This window comes from Pipistrellus hanaki (genome assembly GCF_964339955.1).
Source record: "Pipistrellus hanaki genome assembly, chromosome: 3".
NCBI classification, from domain to species: Eukaryota; Metazoa; Chordata; class Mammalia; order Chiroptera; family Vespertilionidae; genus Pipistrellus; species Pipistrellus hanaki.
In genome coordinates, this window is record NC_140505.1 from 143,660,381 (window position 1) to 143,685,341 (window position 24,961).

Sequence of the window (24,961 nt, forward strand, 5' to 3'; positions counted from 1 at the left end):
ATCGATACAAGCCATTCCCAAATGTCATTGCTCTCCACAAACAGCTTCTCTGTATTTTTAATCCATCCTTGTTAGTGGTAACCTATGGTAAATATCTGGTACCTCTGCAGGATTCCAAGGAAACTGCTACAGAGAATTTTGGCTCCATGGTCATTTGAGACTTGAGGGGCTCTCATGGATGGGCAGTATCAAAATCGGTTATCCTGATCCCTGGCCAGATAGCTCAGTTGATTAGAGCATTGTCCCCATACACCAAGGTTGTGGGGTTTGATCCCCACTCAGGGCACATATAAGAATCAACCAACTAATGTATAAATAAAAGTAGAATAGCAAGTTAGTGTTTCTCTCTTTCTCTTTTTTTCCCCCTAAAGTCAATAATAATTTTTAAAAAATGTATTTAAAGATGGGTTATCTGTACTACCAGTGGTAACAAAAAACCTTAAGGTTGGAATTATGTTTTGAAGGGCATATAAGGGAAAATAGAAGAAATTTATTCCATTACATTACAATATCCCCAAATTGAGAATCTTGAAACCACTAATGTCATATTTTATCTTCTAATAAAGCATCTTTTTGCATACTTCCAGGTCAAGTGTCAACTTCTGCATTCAATTCGGAGAAAAGTGAGACTAGGCGAAACCTGGAGATCCCGCGCCTGTCAGAAACCTCCATAAAGGATCGAATGGCCAAGTACCAGGCAGCTGTGTCCAAACAAAGCAGTTCCACCAACTACACCGTATGTGTTCGGCATCATTCATTCATTCATTCCTTAATCCAACAAATGGTCACTGAGCACAGGAACTAGAAATGTCACCAGACCCTGACTTGAAAGCCCTGGCTCCTTCCCTCGTCCTCCCAGTCCCCATTCCCTTTTCATAGAGATCCTTCCCTAGCTTTATTTCCATCCCTACCATGTTCTATCGTATTTTGCTTTCCTAGGCCTCATTCCTATCCCAGTCATTTTTTGTATAATGTTACCATTCAGTAATGTCATAGAGTTTTTCTGTCTCTTCTGCTTAATCTTGTTGTTAAAGAAGTGGTATTTTATTAGTTATTACAGAAACATCTATTTTTGTTTATGTTTTTGATTAAAGAAAGGGCAAATAGTGGAGAGAAATATCAGATATATTTGACATTAATATGGGTGGGAGTTTTTGCAAATTTGTATTGATATATAATTCATATGACATAAAAATCACCATTTTAAAGTATAATAACTCAGTAATTTTTAGTATATTCACAAGGTTGTGCAACCATCCCCACTGTCTAATTCCAAAACATTTCCATCATCCCAAAAAGAAACCCCATGCCTATGCAATCACTTCCAATTCCCCCAGCAGCCACTAATTTACTTTCTGTCTTTATGGACTTGCCTATTCCAACATCCTATCTAATAAAAGAGTAATATGCAAATTGACCATCATTCCAAGACACAAGGTGGCAGTTGTGGGCAGTTAGGAGTCACCAGGCCTGCAGGGAAGGGCAATTAGGGTTGACTAGGCCAGCAGGAGAGGGCAGCTAGAGGTGACCAGGCCAGCAGGGGAGGGCAGTTGGGGGGAACCAGGCCTGCAGAGAAAGACAGTTGGGGGGACCAGGCCTGCAGGGGAGGGCAGTTGGGGAGGGGGGGCCAGGCCAGCAGGGGAGGGTAATTAGAGGTGACCCGGCCAGCGGGGGAGGATAGTTAGGGGCAATTGGGCCAGCTAGGGAGGAGTTAGACATCAATCAGACTGGCAGGGGAGTGGTTAGGGGGTGATCAGGCTGGCAGGCAGAAGCAGGTGAGCAGTTGGGAGTTAGCAGTCCTGAATTGTGAGAGGGATGTCCAGACTGGTGGTCAGACATCCCTCAAGGGGTCCCAAATTGGAGAGGGTTGCAGTCTGGGCTGAGGGACACCTCACCCCTCTGTGCGTGAATTTTGTGCACTGGGCCTCTAGTTTCTTATAAATGAAATTGTATAATATATAGCCTACTTAATCTTTATTCTTCATTCTTTTTTTTTCTAAAAAAAAAAAATTAGAATAGTGGATGAGAAAGGGGGAGAGAAATGACAAGATAATGTACTCAGTAAGAACAAAGAAATTGGTCTTCTAAATAAATTGGAGGGTTTTTCTATTTTATACTTACCTAGGCTTAACTGGCAGGATGACACTATGGAACTGCTTAATTAAAGTTGCCTTTTAAATGCTATTTATTCATATTACACACGTATATATACACATGTACACATATTTATCTTTCAAATATTTGTTCCTTCTAAGATTTCAAATTACAATACATTAATCTCTTTTTTTATTATTATATTTTATTTCAGAGAAGGAGAAATAGAAACATCAATGATGAGAGAGAATCATTGATCAGCTGCTTCCTGCACTCCCCCTACTGGGGATCGAGTCTGAAACCTGGAATCAAACCCCAGGACCCATCAGTCCGAAAGCCTACACTCTATCCACTGAGCCAAACCAGCAAGGACCATTAATTTCTTGATGTCCTATTTTTTAAACAAAGTTGGAAGATTAGTATTGAATTTTATTCGTTCCCAGCCAGACTGAAACTGCCTATTAGAAATTGTAACGTGTATTTCAGGAGTTGAGCCTTCTTTTTCCCACATTACTAAGTATGCATTCTCCAGTAGTATGTATTGGTGGGCTGTCTCAGGGCGATGAATGATTTCATCTTGATTTTTCACTGTAATTTTAAGAAGAGATGTATGTAAATCAACAGTGAGTGTGAAAAGTGAACAAACTTAGACTTCACTTAGAAGGCAGGTCAGGAGATACAGCAAATCGGTGATCTGTGCAGCTCTGTTCTCTCCTGTTGCAGGATTTTGCTGCTTCTCAGTGCTCTGCTGCTATAAACATTCCGACCAAGTGACTCCCTAAGTGGAAAAACCTGTTCAGTGACCTTTTTTAAAAAACTCCTAATAGAGCTTCTGCATTGCAGTCTCCGTCTCTGAAACTTTTAAGCGTTGAAATGCTTTAGGAATTCTTGTAAAAAGCACATTTTATCTCATCCCCAAAGAATTTCTCAGGCCCCCTACAGAGGATGGTTGTAACAGGCACACACTCTTTGGCCGTGATTCTGGAGGCTGGGCTCTGAGATGGGGTCAGGAATGAGTGGTTGGACTGTTGTACTATTGTCTTCTGCAGTGCTGGCGGCCAGCTCCTCCCTATTGATGCACCTCCAAAATGTGTGCCTTAATTTGGAATTCCACACCTGATTAAGTCAGTCACACTCACACTCCCTTCCATTGGCCCTGTGGCCATAATTATGTTTTCTCCCCATGCCTACAGAATCACAGAGAACAAAAAGGTACTATGTTTCTAGCAGACTAATGATAGGAAATGTTCATAGTTACCTATCTCTATATTAATTTTGGGTCTAATATATAAAGTTAATTTTAATAGTTTCTCCTACATGTTCTTTGCAAGGAAAAAAAAAGTTGATTCTGCTTATTCCTATGATAGTATTTATGCCTGCTTGGTATGTTCAGGCTCTGTCATGAGAAGTAGAATAAGGTGTGTCTTTGTACTAATGTATGAATTTTATGCAAAAAAAAAACCCCACCATGTTTTTTGAAAGTCTCACTAAAAAAAGGTTGTTTTATAGTTATCATTAAATATAATTTGTTTTCATATGTATACATCATCCCTGTCTCTCTTTCCAGGCCGGGCATATATATGTGTATGGTCAGTATATTTCCTTAATTATTGGCACTTGGCATCTCCCTTCCCTGCTCCAGAATGGTCTTTTCTGATAAAACTCACAAGCTTTGCATTCCCACAAGCTCTGCTGCTAGAAGAGTGAATCACAAGAACATTGTATGCTGGGGGCGGTCTGTGTGTGTCTGTGTTGATGTGCATATTTTCTAATGAGCATCCGGTTTTAGACTAGTGTACAAATACTTAACTCTGAGGTATGTGTCCACAAAGCTGCTTTTGTCGTTTCACAAGTCAGTGGGTTTTGCTTGTGAGAATTAGGGGGTTGGTTTGATCTGAGGCCTCTTAAAATAAAATTTATTTTTCACATTCCAAGTTTACTTAATACGTGTGCCATGAAGAGAATAGTGAGAATTTATTTCATTTTATCACTTTGAGAATTAAAAAAAAAAAAAAAATCACAGACTGTTTTTATTTTCTAGAATGAATTGAGAGCCAATGGCAGTGAAATCAAAATTCATAAGTTGGAACAAAAGGAGAATGTGCCCCCAGGTCCTGAGGTCTGTATCTCCCATCAAGATGGAGAAAAGGTGGGTTTAAAAGTCTAATGTCCAGTTGCCAAAGAAGCATGTGTTCTAAATTAGATGCTTAAAATTAGAAACCACTCTAACTCTGGGCTGTAGAGTGTCTGGGAATTTGGTAACAGCTGCCAAGACAGATTGTTGTTTTTGCAGGTCACATAATTTTGGTTGGGAAGCTCTGCAACTTATAGCTGACCAAATAATGAACCTTCATCGGAAAATTCTTTTGCTCAGCAAATGCTTAGAGGGCATAGAGCTAAAGTGATTTTTAAAAATCTGCTTTGATTAGAAATATTATCTTCAAAGTATTTGTGTATTATCAACTCATTTTATGCAATAAAATTTCATTCTTCCGCTCAGTATTTTGAAAGGTGGGCACTATGCTAAGCATGGGAAATGCTAAGCTTAAAAACTAAATATGAACATACCATTCTATGTGGTCTTTATCTGCAAGGAAGCTAACAGTAGAAGGGAGATGAGTAACAGGTTGGCCATCATAAAGCGGTGTGACCTCTGCTATAAGAGGGCTCTTCAGGGCTGTGGAAGCTGAGACTAAGGACACTTGCCCTAACTTCCTCAGGAAGGTCATGTCTGAGTCAAGTCCTGAAAAAATGTGTGGAAATAGGCAAAGTGAATAAGGAGAAGTTTGAGTAAAGAAAGAGAAGGTAGTCCAGACATAACAGAGGTTGGAAATTGGAGATCTAAACTAAGATGACTTGGCTGAGCAGGGAAGGTACATACAGGCCATGATGAGAGACAGGTGGAGGGAGAGGGCCAGAGTGGGTCTTGAAGAGCTTTGTATGCTACCCTGAAGAGTTTGGGATGTAGCCCTATAGTGGTGGAAAGCCAGTGTAAGATTTTAAGCAAATTAGATCTGTATGTTATGCATTTATTGTTAGATGAATGGCTTAGTTGGAATAACTAACAATATGACTATCAGGTGAATTTATCATTTTCTTTTCCAGTCCATTACCCAATCTCTTTTACCTTTTGGTCAATATTATAGTGAAATGTTAAGTTAGTTAAGGAGAAAGAGCTTTCAAATCTATTACAGTAATTAATCTTAGGAGAAAACCATTGTTTCTGTTACACATATTGATACCTCGAAGCCATTCTTCCAAAAGGTGAAGATATAATTTAAAATAGTCTCAAACTTATTTTACTCTAACAGACTTTATTTTTTAAATATATTTTATTGATTTCAGGGAGGGAGAGGGAGAAAGATAGAAACATCAATGATGAGAGAGAATCATTGATCAGCTGCCTCCTGCAGGCCCCTCACTGAAGATAGAGCCCACAACCTGTGCATGTGCCCTGACTGGAAATGGTACATAGGTCGATACTCAACCACTAAGCCATATTGGCTGGGCCCTCTAAAGTTTGCTGTATTGACAGAACACTGACAGGAACTCATGAAATACACTACACACTTGGTTGGACCAAAGTAGTCACACAGAAAAATGATCTCAGATTAATGGCCACACAAGTTGAATCATAAAATAGAACAGGAAAAATAAGTTTAGAAAAATTAAATCACTTTACTTTACAAAAAATCACAAATATATGTTGAAATAATAAGACAAAATACTTGGCAGTAATGTCTTTCACAATCATAAAATTACCAAATACATTACATACATCCTTGCAACAGTGGGCTCAGGCATGAGTCACATGTCCTGGAGCAAGTGAGTTCTCTCCTAAGGCTGCCTGGGTTTCTCATTTTTTTAAGTGCAAGATTATGTCTTAAGAATAACAAAGTAAATATGTTTGGAATTTTTTCTTATGGCTTATAAAAAAAGACATTTAAAGGAAAAATATTCCCAGCATGAAATCCCCAGTGTACCCTAGCAGCATAGTTTGAGAAATGATCCTCTGGAAAACAATACATGGATTGTGCCTATATCTAATTTCATGTTTTCTTCTTGATTGGATTCATGGTTTGAAACTGGAACTGAGCTGAACTGGAGGATCAGAACATTTTAATTATAATCTAAAAGAGCTTCAGTGCAACTGAATCACGAATTGGGGAGTGGGTGGGAAAGAAAGGTGTTAAGATAGGGCATCGTCTTCAAGCACGCACTGTGGGTTCATAAACGCTTGGCTGCCTTAAAATTCAGAACATTTTTCAGCGTCTCAGCTATCCTTTTGGTTGTTTGCCTAGTTTTGGTTAACCAGTACCTAAGAACTATTTGAACTTTGATTGGTTACAAAAGGACATTAGTGCGAGGGCAAACTTGCCTCAAATAGAATATTTTGTAAGGGTATTGTTCTTCCCTTTCTTGTCCTATGAATGAATTTGTACTTTCCTTTAATGAAATGTTTGAGCAAAATCTCACGTGCTCTCTCCTGGCTGTTCCTGCAGAGAAGTCATCTGGTTGGTACAATGATGTCATGATTGGCATTAGCTGTACCTTTTAGGTTCAAGGTGAGCAAATTAGAGGAGAAAAGAAGAACATCCTGGGATAGATACACCCACTAATTAGCAAGAATTGAAGAGCTTTTTATGGCCATGCATGACTTTCAGAAATTTTATTTCATATCATTAAGTGAAATAATGCATGCAAGGTGATCATTTCAGTGAGCCTCATAAACACTCAGTAAACATTGGCTGTTATTACACTGGTTCACTTTATACCATGTCAGAATCCCTGTAATGAAAAGAGCGTAGTGGGGAAGAACCAACCATGCTGAAATTCAGGTGCAGTCAGGCAACAATTTAATGTCCAATATTTTATCATCATAAATGTATTCAGTACGTTAGGCAGCCTGGTATAAACACTCAGCATCGCACATAAAGTCCCTGACATCCGAGTAAAAGAATTATTACAGGTAGAGCCCATACTCGGTCTCCACTGACCCTCATTGTTTTGAGTGTGGAGGAAGACACCAGGAAGGCTGGGGGCCAGGAGGAAGGACAGAGAAAGCTAGGAGGAAGTTCTTCATTTAACTTTGGTGGTTTCTGGGGGGAAACATGCACCTACACATGAGATCTGTCATCTTGTTAAACCCTGCTATAATATTTTGAGACTGGGATTAAAAAGGGAAACTAACCTTGAAGGTAATAAATACCAGAGGTTGGTTTTAGATACATTTGTTGTACAGCTATCAGAAAGTCTTCTGTGCTGGCAAGCTGGTTTCAGCAGCATGTATTTGGTTGGGAAATAAGGAATTGGGAAAATTAAAGAATAATAATAGTTTCTATGTGTAAGGACTATTTTGCTTTGGAGTGAGCTGTGGTTTATGGCGAGGAGCTCTGCTCTCCATGATAGAGGGTTTGTTTGCCACCGCTCCCACTGTCCTCCCCTCCTAACCCCCTCCCCGCCACTCCAACCCGGCCCTTTTTGTTTTTTGAGAATTGAAATATATGGTTTAGAAGTTCTTTCAAAAAGACAGATGATGCAGAATTTTGGCAGTGGAGTGCAGTCTGCTTCCAGCCTTACCCTGTAATTGAGAGGCATGTTAATATCCTCATAAAAGACATTTGCTGCCTCTTGTTTAAATGCTCAGCTGTTCAGGGGCCCGTTATTTCCCCCAGGCAGCCGGTGACTGACTGGAGTCAGCAGGTTTCTATGGCACTAACAGCAGCTTGTTCATTTATTTTTAATGTGATTGTTAATCCCACCCCTCTTTTTTTTGTGTGTGTAGGTTTCTGCAACTGAGAATAGCCTGGCAGTCCGTTCCACCCCTGCTGAAGTTGACTACCGTAAGCATTCATTCTTAGATCTGGAGGGTATCCCCATTGCTGTCAGCGCTGAGAGAGTAACATTAAATTCAGCCGATCAGATCTTTCCCTTGGTTTTAAGGAGTGATGCTTGAATACCCTTCACACATTTTATGACTAAGGGAGAAGTTAAATTCAACTATATATTTCTAACTTGGGGCAAACTGAACACCTTTTTTAAAAATATGGGAGAGGGTAGAGAGAAAGAAACATCAATGATAAAGAAACATGGATTGCTGACTCCTGCAAGCCCCATATTGGGCATCAGCCAGCAACCCAGGCATGTGCCCTAACCAGGAACAGAACCAGTGACCAGTCTCATTTCATGGGTTGACACTCAACCACTGAGCCACACCAGCCAGGCAAAAATCTTTTCAGGTTTAAAGCTGTAAAAACTAATTTTGAAGTTTCATTTACAATATATATAACATTTTTTTTTTTTATTTCAGAGAGGAAGAGAGAGGGAAAGAGAGACAGAAACATCAATGATGAGAGAGAATCACTGACTAGCTGCCTCCTGCATGCCCCACTCTGGAGATCGATAGATCCTGCAAACTGGGCATGTGCTGAGACCTCCTGGTTCATAGGTTGATGTTAAACCACTGAGCCACAATAGCTGGGCTGAAGTTTCATTTTAATAAAAGTTTAGCCAAAGATTTCATTCATTTACAGGGATAAAGAATTAATATTTGAGTAACACATTGAATATCTTTCTCTACTTATCTAAATATGTACCATAGTCTACTCAGTCTAGAATAGGGGTGTCAAACTCAATCAGAGAAGGGGCCAAAATCTAAAATCCAGCCTAAATCGCGGGCCGAATGGTTTACTGAACAGTCATAAACTGACAATGTCATAAACTGACAGCGGAGTGCAGTGATGACAGCGCGGTGCGGACCACATTGCAAGGCCTGGCGGGCTGGATTTGGCCCGCAGGCCTTGTGTTTGACACATGTGCTCTAGAAAGAGTCTAGAGATTTTTCTGTTTTGTTAAATTTCATCACTTTTTTATCCTATTTTGGAGTGATTTTGAATTTCACTTTGCCCAAAGATAAAAAAATTTGGTTTTCTCTTTACTATATCCACTTTGACTCTGATCTGCAGTATTATATCTACACTAATAAAAGAGAAACATGCAAATTAACCATCACTCCACTATACCCACCAGCCAATCAGGATGGAATATGCAAATTAGAAGGACAAAGATGGCAGCCACCCAGCTGCTCCAAGTGCAGAGTGGCTGGGCGCAGAGTGGCTGGGCGGGGGCAGGGCAGGACACCTGCTATGTGAGGGAGGGCGGATGGTGAGGGTGGGGTGAAGGGATCTACAGGAGGGCACTCCAGCTGCAGCAAAGATGAAGACTACAGACTCCAGCTAGAGTCTGCAGTGAAGCAGCGAAGACGAAAATAGCAGACTCCGGCTGGAGGGAAGGCCTGGGTCCCCAGTGCTGGAGGAAAACTGGTGCTGGAAGCCCAGGGAAGGAACGCCTATTGCATGAATCTTTTCGTGCAGCAGGCCTCTAGTATACACATATTTGGATTTCTACCTTCTCCCTGGTTAATTAGTTTATTAGACACTTAAAAACTGAGCAACTAAAGTAGAGCTAAACAAATCTCTAGTAAACCCTATCTTATAATTTTAGAGAGAAACTTTTGCTGCTTGAATCCAAGAATATTTCTTTTGCAATCATTTTGCTTGTATAGAAATTTTTCTGGCGAGTGTGACTCAGTTGGTTGGGTGTTGGCCCCTACACCGTAAAGGCTGCATTTTGACTCGGTCAGGGCACATGCCCAGGTTGTTGGCTTGATCCCTGGTCAAGGGCATATAGGAAGCAGCTGATCCATATTTAGCTCTCACATAAATGCTCCTCTCTTTCCCTCTCCCTTCCTCTCTCTCTAAAAATTAATTTAAAATATTAAAAAAATCTTTTTTCTGCCGAAACCGGTTTGGCTCAATGGATAGAGCGTCGGCTTGGGGACTGAAAGGTCCCGGGTTCGATTCCGGTCAAGGGCATGTACCTTGGTTGCGGGCATATACCCAGTAGGCGGTGTGCAAGAGGCAGCTGATCGATGACTCTCTCTCATCGATGTTTCTAACTCTGTATCTCTCTCTCTTCCTCTCTGTACAAAATCAATAAAATATATTTTAAAAAATAAATAAATAAATAAATAAATAAAAAATAAAAAAATCTTTTTTCTTAGTTTTGACTAGGTTTGCAAAACATTTTTTTTTGAAAAAATGATCCTTAATCTTTTAGTACTTTGTTGACTTAACTCTATATTATAAGAAATTATTCTATGTTTTCTTAGTAGCTGTGTAAATGGCTTTTCTGTGCCTCTTTTTTGTTTTCCACATTATGAATGTATTGGCAGGAAGTTAAGTTATGCAGGTGACACGTCAGTGAATATGAATAAAATTTCGTGGAGCCTTTTTCCATAATCTTTAGCCATGAATATCTGCTATAGGACTAACCAAAAACATAGTGTCAAATCTCTCTCTCTCTCATACACGTTTTGAAATTTCTGCTCTCAAGCACCCCAGAAGGAATTAGAGGGAATGGTAACTATCAAAAAGTCATCAAAGTCTATAGATAGCCTTTAAAAATGACAGAAGTGCCCTGAGGTTTAGCACCCTGTCCATCTCAAGCCACTAAGTTGTTTGAGCATCATCCCCTGCACTGAAAGATCACCAGTTCAATTCTGGGTCAGGGCATATGCCAGCATGGTGGGCTTGATCTCCGGTAGAGGGTGTGCCCCCAGGGGCAGCTGATCAAAGTCTCGCTCTCACATTGATGTTTCTCTCTCTCCCTCTCCCTTGCTCTCTATCTAAAATATAAATATTTATTTATGTATAAATATATATAGAAAAATATATACACTGAATGGCCAGATTATTATGATCTCTGAAAGCATAATAATCTGGCCACTCAGTGTATATCCTATATAATAAAAGGCTAATATGCAAATTGTCCCCTTGACCAGGCTGGCCGGACCCCACCCATGCACGAATTCATGCGCCAGGCCTCTACTATATATATACTGAGTGGCTAGATTATTATGCATTCAGAGATCATAATAATCTGGCCACTCAGTGTATATTAAATATATATATGTCTTTTTTTAAATGACCAAAGCTACAGGGCAGAAAGTTCCTTATATAGGGTGGTTTGGATCCTGGCTGTTTATGACAAAGGGTGAGAAAACCTCCTGGCTGAGAACCTGATTTGTGAGAGACCCTAAGACATAGCTTTTAGCATTAGAATATTCCATAGAAGAAAAGCAGTGTTTTTCCTAGTGTTGAAAGGACCTGTTATAGTGAAGATCCTTTCTTTGCTTTGGGAAAGAACCTTTTCTCTGACTTCCCATGAGGTTTAAAAAATGTCTTCCTTTTGTAACTCAAGCAGGTAACTCCCAGGTTAAGAGTGAGGTCCAGCAGCCTGTCCATCCCAAGCCACTAAGTCCAGATGCCAGAGCCTCCAGCCTTTCTGAGAGTTCTCCTCCCAAAGCAGTGAAGGTATGATGGCAATTTCTCTGTGAGCCTTTGGGCATTGGTTTACTAGTAGAGTTCATTGCACCTCTATCATTATGTTCATTATAACCTGTTTTTACTTTCCAGGGGATAAAAATACCAAATAAGGATACACTTAAAGCCAGTCACTTTTCCTGGAAGTCTTGTTACTTCTGCTCAGATGTTTGGGTCAGGAGAGGGGAGGCTCACTAGAGCACTCAGTTTGAAATCTGGAAAACTCATGAAAGTTTTAAGAAAACCTGAAGTTAAAGGAAATAAACTGATTTTTTAAAAGTCCAAGTTCATTAATCTGTGAATGGGTAAAAGCCCACAAATGGAAAATCTGAGAAATCCATTAAACTAAAAGCCCATTGGACAGGAATGTGCAATGTCAACTTCAAAAGAGTGGCTCCCTGGTTTGGGGAACTTGACCATCACATGATTAGTGGTCAGCATATTTAAAGAAAGAATGTGTACATTCCAGAGGGGGTTGGCTAGCCCATTTGCTGTAAAAAAAAAAAAAAAAAAAAAAAATGGACATTCAAGTAACACTTATGTTTTGATATACTCTTATATGTAAAAGAATGTACAAAATTTTTGTACTTCAAGAAAATTTTACTTGGCTATTCAACCTATGATCTCTTTTTACTCATCAATTTAAAAAAAAAAATCTCTTTCTACAAACAAATATATCTTATATAATAAAGAGCTAATATGCAAATGGTCATCATGCCCTCACGCCTTCACGGCTCAGACACTAGACACTGGGGAGAGAGGAATGCGGACAGGCTGTGGCCCAGGAGAGGGACAAGCCACCCACCCCGCGGTCCCAGGCACCAGTGGCTGTGGCTGCAGCCCTGAAGTGGGACAGTCTGCACACCCACAGTCCTGGGCGCCTATGGCTGTGGCCCAGGTGAACCCATCCGCCCATGGTTCCCTGCAGCTGTGACCAGCCCAGGTGAAGCCAGCCCAGGTCCTGGGTGCTTGCTGCTGGCCAGAGGGAGAGAATCCTGGGTCCTGGGTGTGTGCGAAGCAGAGGCTGTTAGGGTGTTTGGGCCAGCAGGGGAGCAGTTAGGAGCTATCAGGCCAATAGGAGAGCAGTTAAGGGTGATCAGGCAGGCAGGCAGAAGTAGTTAGGGGTGATTAGGGGCAATTTAGACAGGCAAAGTGGTTAGGGGCAATCAGGCAGGCAGGTAGAGGGGTTAGGGGCGATCAGGGAGGCAGACAAGTGGTTAGGAGCCAGTGGTCCCAGACTGTGAGAGGCAGTCGGACATCCCCTGAGGGGTCCCGGATTGGAGAGGGTGCAGGGACCCCCCTCCCCGTGCACGAATTTCTCTCACTGAGCCTCTAGTACTCTCATAAAAATAAACAAAGGTTTAAAAATATCCAATACTTGTTGTAGACTGATTATTATTAAAACTGACTTGTTTTCGTTGAATGCTTTGGCAATGTTGTGCTAATTGACTCATTGGGATTAATAACCAAACATACCTACATTACTTTAGTGTCTTTCTCCTCTGGTGCTCTCTTAAGTTTTGAGAGAAACTTAAGTTTTGAGAGAAACTCAGCAGGCAGAATTAGTTTTCAGGTAGTTGAGGCTGCCCCATCCTCCTGTGCACATCTGCTGTGCTTGTATCTCTCAACTGTGGGCACGATTGGTCCTTTAATGAAAGTTATTGCACAAAAAGGATGAAGAGAAGAGGACACACGTGAGGAAAAGGGGGAGTCCAGTATTTAAAGGTGGGTTAAAACGAAGGAGGATGGGTAAAGAAGATAAACATGAACCTTTAAAAGGAATCAGGAAAAAGAAAGGAAGCAGAGATTCATGAGGACAGTAAGATGTATTGAAAAGGAGCAGAAGGTAAAGAAAGTAGCAAGAGAAAGTAGAGGGAGAAAGAACTGAGTTAGTATAGTGATCGAATCTGCACATGTGCTGGCCTCAAAGATCCTCACAGGCGTCAGCACTTTTCTTTTTCCAGTGTTTGGAGTCCAACAAAGTAGCAAATGCCACAGGGTTAGTTTCCTCTTCAGGAGCAGCCCTGCCAGATGTGAGTCCTTGGGTTATAGTGAATCCTGGCATACCATGAAGAGGAGCTGGAGGTACAGCTCCCTGCGCACCTTCCCCGGACCCATGCCTGCTGCTTTGGCCCTGGTCGCTCAGCAGTAGCATGCAGACAGGCCTGCCTTTACCAGCCATAGACTGCAGGTTCTGAACATTGTCGAAAGACTGGCCTGCCGCCATGTTTGCCCATGGATCAAAGCCCAAATGGTTATGGTGTACAGAGCCCAGGGTGAGACCCACCCTCAGCTCCACTTTTGTTTCCGAGCAGTTTGTTTTCCTCAAAGGTACCCTTTACATTCTGCAGACAAGTATTTCAACACTTTGGCATAACTTGTCTCATGGTTATAGACCATGAAACAGAAGGTGCTTCTCCATTTTGGGAAATCACATACAGCTAAGAATAGACTCGTTCACTCAGAATAGGTTTTGGGGCCTCACGAAACCTGGAAAATACTGTTTCTTCGTGTCTGGCCGTTGATTGAAAATAGGACATCTAAGTCGAGGCTCAACTCATTTCCAAGTTTAGCTTAATTTAAAAAACACACAATACTGGTCTTAAAAAGTAAGGATTTTGTATCATCTGAACACTGGCTAAACAACTTAGTTGATGAGACTTGGTGCTAATAAAGTTGAAGTTGCAGATCCCTTCTCAAAAAACGTGTTTTTCCGGGTGCAGAGCTCAGTGGACCCTGTGAGGAGGATCAGAACCTTTTGACTCAAGAGACCCAGAGGTCTCTTAAGCTTTATGTTGTCCCATTGGAAGAGTTACCCCCTGAATGTTCCCAGAGGGGAGGGTAAGGGAGGAAGCACAGGGAGTTTTAGCTGGCCTGGGAGCACCTGCTGCCCCACTGTGTCCAGGACAGCCCTGTGCCCGGCCTCCTTGGCTGCTCCTGCTGGTGAGTGTGGAGAGAAAACATGGCAGACTGCAGGAGAGGGTGTGCAGTATGGCATCCCCCTCCCCGCGCCTGCCAGCTGGCCCTTCCTCTACAGACAGGGTCGGAGGTCTTAGGCTCTTCTGTAGAGTGATCAGGATTACACTAGAAAGGCATCCAGGCACCCAGACTCTTTCTCATTATCTGCATCATCACTGCTTCCTCAAAGCACTAGCCTTTCCTCTGCATGTAGAGCAATCTGTTTACGATGTGAATGTCCCCAAAATGCCTTCAAAATGTTTCACAGAAAGTGAGGGGAATGGTTACGGCTGTATAGAACTGGCCACATTTACTATGTGGCAAAGAAGTTTAATTATTACCTAGCTGTTTTGCTCAAATTGGAAGGAGGGAATGACAGGCACTTTGTGGTGTTCGGGGAATAGACGTCCGACTTCCATACTGAATGTCCTCCTGATTTCACTATGTCTTTAAAAGCTAATAGTTAGCTGTTGCCTCCCCCCACTAAGACACCCATAAACACCCCCCACTGGAGCCTTCATTAGACTAAGAAATATACTTAAGATAGGAGACGGAAAGAATGTAGATGAAGTCATGCAAATTCGTTGGAAAAATCGCTTTAAGTAGATGCTGATTAGCAGAGGCCCTGTAAGATCCCTCAGGTGGGAAAGACATGACAGCATTTATGAACATCAATTATGCATATATTACCTCATTCATTCCCAAATATCCTGAAGTTATTATCTACAAAAGACTGTGTTTTGTTCAAACTGCTGTAGTAAGATTATTTCCATTTGGGTTAGCATCTGCTCTCTTCTCCCAAAGAGTTTCCTTTAGTTATGGAAATTTAACAGTCCATGAAAAATCAAAAAAATAAAAAGCTTTGTGGGTTTGTGAGTCAATAATTCTGAGTTTTAATTTACTGACTGTGAGAACTTTGATAAGGCACCTGATATCCTGGCGAGTTGGTTTCTACATATGAAAAAGGGTGAGGGAGGGGAGATGGAAAGACATCTTACTCGCTGAAAAAAATATATTGTAAAGATTGTTAAATGTCTAACATTCTAATGTTGGCAGTGTTTTAAATGTGGCTGTGCCAAGTCTGAGCATGCCATGAAGGCACGGGCAGGATGTATGCCAGACCTACCATAATGGTAGAGATTTTTGGGCATTGACTACACTTCCTGTTGTCTGAATAGACATGGAGGCAATTACAGGAAAGTGGCTGAGAGCCCGGGACAGAGGAAATAAAGGGGAGGCACAGCCACAGCTACTCTGGCTTGGCGTTATACCATGTTGCCATCCTCTTGTCTTTATGAAACTAGAAGGGCCCTTGGGCAGCTGCCAAATAAACCTTAAATAATATCAAAAAGGGTTTATGTAAAAAATGAGTCGGAATAATGGGGATCTGGTAGGGGTGGTTAGTTAGAAGCTTGTGGTTAGTCAGATATTTGAGCAGCAATCTATAGACATACCTCGGAGAGATTGTAGGTTTGGTTCCAGACCACCACAACAAAGTGAGTTGTAATTTTTTGCCAATGGAAGATTTTGCCTTTATTTTGTAAAAAACACACAACATCTGTGAAGCGCAATAAAGTGCGCCATAAAACACGGTATGCCTGTATGATTCTGATATTAAAGAGGAAGAATGATTTTTCACTCGGGTGGGTGAAGGCTCTGCTCCGTTCAAGGGAGAGCCATTGTGGGTCAAGAGTAGAAGGTAGTAAGACATTAAAGAATTGTTAATGAAACACTTCCTGTGTGGGTGAAGGCTCATAAAAGCCTCTCTCCTGAGCTGGGGCATGTGCCAGCCGCAGGTAGATATGGGTGAGGCTGATTTTGCCACGATTCGCTGAGTTCGTTGAAAAAGAAAGCAAACGTGGCCTTATTGGTGGATCTGAGTCTGTTACCGAGTTACAGCTCAGCCGCAGTGAAGCGCTCCAGGGCGCACCAAATGCTGTGTATTCATTGAAGGTTCCTGTTTGTCTTTTCCAGCTTCTGCTTCCTGCTCCCGGTACCTAATTTCTGCTCCTGCCTTCCACTTTCCTCCTAATGTGAGCTCAACTTTCAGCTTTCTCTCAGGTTCTCCCTTCTAGTCACTGGGCTGCACCCCTCTCCCACAGCGTGCCCTCTCTCTGCACCTACAGCGGAGGGGTGTTCTTTAGCCTTCCGTTCCACTTTAGCGGAATAATACCCATTTCCTCCTGTACCATGGGGGATTTGTCTCCTGCTCCGTCTTTACTGACTGTAATGAAAACTTATTTTTCTAGGCCAAATGTTAAAAAAAAAACAAAACAAAACAAAAAAACAGAATCCACCCAGCAGCTAAAAAATATTTTCGATCTGATAAATACATTTATCCTGTTACTTTCACATTATGTGAATTGTGAGTTGTACCAGCTCTCTTCAGTGGCTTCAACTGTACTATTATACCAAATCATTCTGCGTTTTAATGTATCTCCTGCTTGCTAGATAAGGGCCTAGTCCTTTTAGAGAAACCTAATTAAACTATTCAAGAACACCTCCACTTAGGCCCTATCTTGTTAGAAGTGTTCATAAGAAAAAAATAATTCTGAGCTCCAAACAATGCCTTAATTACTTCAATGGCATTCAGTATTGTAACATTTGATCACATTTGAATACCTCCCTTATGCTTTGGTAGACTAGGTTGTAGCCTGTGGTCTTTGATTCTTTAAGTTTTTCTTTTTAGGACTGTACCCCTAGGAATGGAGGGGGGTTGTTATTAAGGAGCCATTTCCACTCAGTTTTGCTTCTTCATTCTTAAATACTATTTGGGAGTTTCCCGCTAATTTTATCAAACTCCTTTTACAGCTCTTCCCCTTTACTTCCATTTCATGCCCATTTTCTATTCTCATTTCCTGTGTCCAAATCTGCTTGAAAAACCATTCCTACTTTTTGCTTTACCTCCTAGTGAATCATGTGACTTGGGAACCAGCAGTGTGAAATTTTTATGGGTCTATTTTCAGGGTTTTTTTTTTAAATCAAAATTCTCTCTTGTCCATACCTGGATTGTTTTAAGCTTACCTTAACCATTCGGGTCCTGGACCTTGGAACTCATTTGCATTATTAACACCACCCTGGTCTTGGCAACAACGGGGCCACCCACATGCCTGTGAGAGCCTCCTGGCCACCTTAACCTAAGCTGCTTCTGCATTTCCTGGTTGAGGTGTTTCTGTTTGGGCAAGTGAAGGGTTACACACACCTAAGGACTTGGAACCTCCACCCTTGGTAGCCATGTAACCATTTTTTATTATGTAAAAACTTACAGTTTTGGAATTCTGGCTTTCATCAGTGCTTGAATACCAAGTATTTTATGCTCTTTAGAATTGAGTTTACCGGCTAGAACATCTGTGCTCATCACACCCTATTCCACTCTTTTTTTACCTTTTTTAAAAATTTTTTATAGAGAGGAAGGGAGAGGGACAGAGAGCCAGAAACATCAATGAGAAACACTGACCAGCTGCCTCCTGCACACCCCCGACTGGGGATGTGCCCGCAACCAAGGCACATGTTCTTGACCGGAATCGAACCTGGGACCTTTCAGTCCAAAGGCCGACGCTCTATCCACTGAGCAAAACCGGTTCCAGCCCTATTCCACTCTTTATAAATAGTCCATGATTCTCATGAAGTCGGTTATGACTTCCCATTTTTTTAGTTTTATTCTCCATTGTTTTGTGTGGGGTATTTTTTAAGGTGTTAGAACTTATAGCTTTATTGGGCTATGCTTTCTTCTGGAGTCCTAATAAAATAGTTTGTGGCTCTTTTAAATTGTTCCACTTATGTGAATTGAACAAGTCAAGATTATAAGCAGAGGGAACTAAAAGATGCTTTATCAAAACATCTTTTCCCAATTCCCAATTCCTCTCCTTGAAAATTTTCCCCTTCAGAATTTGTTCTTATAAAAAGTCTGTCCTATTTTTCCTTAGCACTTGAATGAAACAATCACACTTCCTTCTTGTGTGTGATATTTTCTCCTAATTTCCTGTCTGCAGAAACATTTTGTATGTGCCATTTTGTGTGTTGTGGCCTGTCTAAGCCTTTCTCCTCAATCCAGCCCTAGACCCACCCATCCTCGGTGGCTGCTACACTTAGGGCAGCCAAACAGTCTGGGGAGGGAATTCAGGACAGCCTCTTGGCGTCAAAGAGCCAGCTGATACCATCACAGTGGACTTAATGTTCCTGTGAGAATGAATAGGCCGGGTGAGGGAGCCCTTAGATAGCAAAGTAAATTTCAGGGCCCATCTCAGCAGAGTCCTAACTCATCACTGCCTATGCTAAGTGAAAGTTGTCCTTTCCTTTTTCTAGAAGTTTCAGATACCTGCAAGAGAGACCTGTGTGGAATGTCAGAAGACAGTCTACCCGATGGAGCGTCTCTTGGCCAACCAGCAGGTGTTTCATGTCAGCTGCTTCCGTTGCTCCTATTGCAACAACAAACTTAGGTAAGTGAGACTAAAGCAAGTCATCTCTCTGTAGAATTGGACCCCCCCAGAAGGGAGTCTTTGGCGTTTAGAATGCTGATACCGCCGAAACAGGTTTGGCTCAGTGGTAGAGCGTCTGTCTGCGGACTGGAAGGTCCCAGGTTCGATTCCGGTCAAGGGCATGTATCTGGGTGTAGGCACATCCCCAGTAAGGGGGTGTGCAAGAGGCAGCTGGTCGGTGTTTCTCTCTCATCGACGTTTCTAGCTCTCTCTCTCTCTCCCTTCCTCTCTGTGAAAAATCAACAAAATATATTTTTTTAAAAAAAGAATGCTGATACCAACAGCTATTGTGCTGATAGGATGCTATTGAAGGCCCCTGAAAAAAGTAAAAAGTACTATTTAGTGATAAGTATTTCATATCAAATGGTTGAGGTATTTGGAACTTCTTGGTGCATTGATATATTAATTTACATGTTAGGACTTAAGCTTAAATAATAGAGTGGCAGGTAAGACCCCCTATGACCTAATTCAATAGAATGTTTTCCCTTTGTGTCATAGAATCATAAAGTTAAGAAACTTCAGGAGGGTAATTATCTAATCTCTTACTTCAAACTGTCCTGAGTACTGTATAGATCTCATGTGTCAAACACAAGGCCCGCGGGCCAAATCCAGCCCGCCAGGCCTTGCAATGTGGCCCGCACCGCGCTGTCATCACTGCACTCCGCTGTCAGTTTATGACATTGTCAGTTTATGACTGTTCAGTAAACCATTCGGCCCGCGATTTAGGCTGGATTTTAGATTTTGGCCCCTTCTCTGATTGAGTTCGACACCCCTAGTATAGATGGTAACAATAGCAATAATCATGGACCCGGAAGAGCATGTATTTTTCTGTATGTTGCTTTGTTTTCTCTCTGAGAAAAATAGTCATTGTGAGTTATCATTTCTTCCAAATAACTCAAAGTGTGGATGTAAATGTGGCCAGCTGGGGGAATATTCCATATTAACTCATTGTAATTATGAAACCAGGATGCCACCTCCTCCAACTTTCCTTCCAGAGCAAGCCTCCCTTCTAAAATGCCCTGGAAAGATGCCCTGGCATCTGCATGACAGCCAGTTCCAGTGTGAAATGGCTCTAGCTTGACAGCATTCCTTCCACTAAGCCAGCGTGTGCCTTTCTAACTTCTACTCATTGGTCCCTTTTTTCCCCCACTTCATTTTTTTTTTTTCCCTCCAAAGCACATTTTTTCCCTGAGTTTTTGAATTTTTATATTCCCCTTTAAAATGTCTCACCCTGTGAGAGACACCAAATCTCCTGAAGGCCTGTCCAGCATGTTAGACTTACTTCCCGGCAACTGTGCACTGTTCTGCTCACTGTATCCGGCCACTAGTCCCTGTTGAGTGCCAGCTTTTTGCAGCACATTGTACCATTCCTGTAAAGATGTGCTTTTAAATTATAACACAAATGAGAAACTAGGAAGAAGGAGATTCAACTTTTACAAAAGAATATCATTGTAAGTAGCTATAGGATGTAAATACTTGGGAAATACATGAGTGATCAGAGTTCCTGGATAAAGTTCTGTGGGGTTTTTTTTTTTTTTTTTTTTTTTTTTTTTAACAGTTTTGACAAACGGTAAGGAAATCATTTGAAAATGAGAAAATGTACCAGGTAGAAAGATGTCTTGCAAAGGTTCAGGTCTGGAAGTGGTCATGTTTTTTTTATAAGGATAATAAAACTGTTGTGCTTTAAAAGAGTAGAGAGCCCAGCTGGTGTGGCTCAGTGGTTGAGCATCCACCTGTAAACCAGGAGGAGGTTACAGTTCAATTCCCGTTCAGGGCACATGCCTGGGTTGCTGGTTCAGTCCCAAGTAGGGGGCATGCAGAAGGCAGCTGATCAATGATTCTTTTTCATCATTGATGTTTCTATATCTCCCTCCCCCTTCCTCTCCGAAATTAATTTTTAAAAATGTTTTCAAAAGAGTAGAGAAAAAAATAAGTACACCTTATTGCTACAAAATATAAATAAATAAATAGAGTAGATAATCCTAGGTGATTGATGTGTTTTTATCTTTTTCTCACTTGTCATCTTCTGAAAATACTGCAAATTAGATTTCAGCCTGCTGGTGTAAATAAGAACATACAGATTTGTTAACTCCATGCTCTTTTTCTTTTAACAACAGTCTTGGAACATATGCATCATTACATGGGAGAATCTATTGCAAGCCTCACTTCAATCAGCTCTTTAAATCTAAAGGCAACTATGATGAAGGCTTTGGGCACAGACCACACAAAGATCTCTGGTCAAGCAAAAATGAAAACGAGGAGACACTGGAGAGACCAGCCCAGCTTCCGAATGCAGGAGAGACCCCTCAGAGCCCAGGGGTAGAAGATGCCCCCATTGCTAAGGTGGGTGTGCTCACCGCAAGTATGGAAGCCAAGGCCTCCTCTCAGCCAGAGAAAGAAGACAGGCCGGCTGAAACCAAGAAGTTAAGGATCGCCTGGCCGCCTCCCACAGAACTTGGCAGTTCAGGAAGTACAGTGGAGGAAGGAATAAAAGTATCCAAGCCCAAGTGGCCTCCTGAGGATGAAATCAGCAAGCCTGAAGCTCTGGAGGATGTAGATCTGGATCTGAAGAAGCTGAGGCGATCTTCTTCACTGAAGGAAAGAAGCCGCCCGTTCACTGTAGCAGCTTCATTTCGAACCACTTCGGTCAAGAGCCCCAAATCCTCGTCCCCACCTTTCAGGAAGGGCTGGAGCATGTCAGAGCAGAGTGAGGAGTTTGTGGGAGGAATAGCAGCAGGAAGGAAGCAAGTGGAAAATGCCGATGCCTCTGAGAAGAATGGGAGCGTGGAAAAAACAACCTGGCAAAACAAGGAACCTAAAGGAGAGGAGACAGGGGAGAGGAGGAGTAAGGAAGCTTACGGTTTTGAGATGGGGAGTGAGAATCTTGTAGAAAATGGTGCAAACTTAGATGAAGATGATACAAACCTTTTCAAACAGCAGTCTCCACTGGAACCCAAGTCTCCAAATTGGTCCGGCTTTGCAGACAACACCTCTCCGAAAGAATTCACTACTCAGAATCAGAAGTCCCAGGATGTGGGATTCTGGGAGGGAGACGTAGTCAAAGAGCTGTCTGTGGAGGAGCAGATAAAGAGAAACCGGTACTATGATGAGGATGAGGATGAGGATGAGGAATGATAAACTGCTCCGGTGCTGGGCCTTATCTTGTGCTAGTGTTAGTGAGCCACTGCCCTTTATCAGAGTGATGTATGTATACAGTTATCTTAGCATAAACTGTAATTTACGTGGAAGTCATTTGGGGGAAACAGTTCTTGCTTCAAAAATAAATTTAAAAATCCCATACTGCAGCTTATCTCTAAAAGCTAGAGATAACTTTACCTAAATCCTCTATTTTAGCCATGATAATATACTTAAGTGCTTTAAGGCCTTATAAAAGAGAAGGGGAATATTCCAACTGATATAGTCCAGATTCCACTGTATTCCCCGAAAGGCAATATGAAATAGATGATTAGTATAGTATATTGTTACACTAAAAATTGAATCATTCAGAGGGATTTAGGGGCCTAAACAATATTACTGTATGCACTTTAGTATAAAGGGCACAGTTTGTATATTTTTAAATGAGTACCAATTTAATTATTTAGTATTCAACTGTTAAGAAATCAAATATTTAGTCTTTTTTTTAAAATTTTTTTTTAGGTTAACTACCTTGCTCAGATATATATGGGGGATTTATTGTTTTGCATTTCTGCTCTTTAAACCACACCCTAAACTGAATTCTTGAGATATAACACAGAATCTTTCTGAAACCCCTTTAAGCACCTTCGGTGCTCGGAGAGATCCACTGTCTCCCCAGTAAACTATAGTATTTGCCAATGAGTGTGATATACCCCCAAGTGATTGCTTTCTTCTCTGGTGGTATCTGTGCTCCTCATAATTTGCTAAAAGATACAATATTTTATTAAGATCTTTTATATTACTCTTTGCCATGTTTGATGTTACAGCAAAATGAGTTTAAAGAAGGAATAACGGGGGGGGGGGGGGGGGGGGGGAGACGGACTGCCTTAAACCACTTGAGCTCAGACCCCAAACCATATATTTCACTTCAGATCCCCTTTCTGGGACACTAAGTTTTTAATTCCTATCAGCTCTGGAATGTATTGATTTTTATGGCAGACAGTATTCCCAGGGTGCAATTAAACCAATTATAGGCTTTTGTGTGTATGTGTGTGTGTGTGTGTGTAGGGGTGATGGGAGGAGGAAGGGGGGAAGGGGCTCCTAGTGTTATGTCTTTGGATCATTATAAGCTTGAGTACATTTGTTGTACATAATTGATATCCCAAATTATATGTGGTGAAGGGAGGCGTTTTAAGCTATAGGCTTTTCTTTGTACTGTATTTTTAGAGATTTAGCTCTAATATTTTTTAGAGATGTAAAATGTTCTGCTTTCTTACAGTCTTGCTTCATCTGAAACATTTTTACTCAATAAAGCTTTAAATTTACATTTGAACTTTTCAATGTTCCTTTTTCATTATTATTTTTTTACATTATTACAGACTCTCAGGATACAGGGGTCCTCAAACTTTTTAAAGTGGGGGCCAGATCATGGTCCCTCAGAGAGCTGGAGGGCCGGACTATATGAACTACTAATTCCTACTGTAACACCTTGGCTGCGCTCACTGCCCAAAAAACCTGGCGGGCAGGATCAGACTCCCCTGGGGGCTGCATGTGGCCCGCGGGCCGTAGTTTGAAGACCCCTGCCGGCAGGGAGCAGTTTGGAAAGAAAAAATCTGATGTGGGTTTAAGTGAAGTGCTATTAATATACCTCACCACTAGGTGGTGGTGTTGGAATGATTTTGGGGGCTTTCATCATGAAAGTAGGCAAATTTTTCTTGAAAATTGAAAACAACTTGGCAAGAGAATTAATGTGTACATTCAAAATGAGCTGTTTGTTTTACCAATTAAGAATGTAATGGTGGGTTGTTATTGTTAATTTTACTCAACATTTAATAATTTACCTTACAATTAGGCCTAAAATGCCAAATGGAATTTCCAAAGGCCTCTGCTGAAAATGGACTTGTTTTCCACTCTGAGCAAAGGCATAGTTGGTTGTTTGGTTTCCTTGCCTGCACAGGCAATCAACCCAATTGTTAAGGCACTTTTTTTTTTTTTAATGGGAAGTGTGGATTTTCTTGGAGAGAGGCATGTTATGTTTTCCAGGGGTGCTGTGCGTTTCAGGGTTTTACCTGGTTTTCTAACTACTTTTTGCTCTTGCTCCACCATAAGCTAAAGTCGGTTAGAAAGCCTTGTTCACTGAACAGTTATCCAGAAGCTCCTGTTGACCTTCATAAAATATCCAATCCTGGCTTCAGTTTATCTACTCTTACTGTGACACACTGCTACTCTAACCTATCTACATGATACAATATCTCCTGACTTTATACAATAAAGTCTGAGTGCTTATGGCTGGCATTTATGGTTATCATTTGAGTATGTCACCATATATCAGGTACATGGGCACTGGGATTACACTTAGAACGCTTTTCTATGCCTTTCAAGGGCTAATGTATCATAGATATAAAAAGTAGAAACAAGGACTAGCTCCGTAATCAGTATAATAAAAGAGTCATTTTAAGAGAATGACCGATAAACATTCTTAGAAAAAACAATAAACATTCTTAGAAAAACAAAAATGACAGCCAAATAAAAAGTGTTTATTGTTTATTCTCTCAGTTCTCCTGAATGAAGGCAACTTGTTTGGATTTGATATGTTGATGGTGGCAATAGGATGTTTCTCATTTGGTGAAGTGGGAAAAGGAGACTCTTAAACACTGCGTGCTGGTGCGATCACTTCTGGCCAAAGCTTTCATTACATATTTCATGAGCAATAAGTTTTGTAACAGCCAAGAGGTTGAGAAATGGTACAAATGTGTTTTTCTGGGGGTAGATCATTTAGCATATATATGTATATATATGGTTGTGTTTTTTTTAAGAGGGGGAGAGGGAGAGAGAAATACTGATGTGGGAAACATTGATCGGTTGCCTGCTGCACACACCACCACTGGGGATCAAACCTGTGACCTGGGCATG

The 24,961-nt window shown here is 41.3% G+C and overlaps 1 protein-coding gene across 2 annotated transcripts in view; it reads left to right on the forward strand.

Annotated features, from left to right (window-relative positions):
• Positions 1-23,381, forward strand: part of LIMA1 (LIM domain and actin binding 1) — a 93,764-nt gene extending 70,383 nt beyond the window's left edge. Inside the window, exons 6-11 of one of the 2 annotated variants that reach the window (XM_084877378.1) lie at positions 588-736; positions 4,136-4,243; positions 7,880-7,937; positions 11,359-11,468; positions 18,741-18,874; positions 21,031-23,381. In XM_084877378.1, coding sequence (XP_084733504.1) covers positions 588-736; positions 4,136-4,243; positions 7,880-7,937; positions 11,359-11,468; positions 18,741-18,874; positions 21,031-22,048 — 1,577 coding nt within the window. In that variant the 3' untranslated portion in view covers positions 22,049-23,381. Of the gene's footprint in view, positions 1-587; positions 737-4,135; positions 4,244-7,879; positions 7,938-11,355; positions 11,469-18,740; positions 18,875-21,030 lie in introns of both variants that reach the window. The other variant, XM_084877377.1, reaches the window with a different exon arrangement.
• Positions 23,382-24,961: the final 1,580 nt, after the last annotated feature.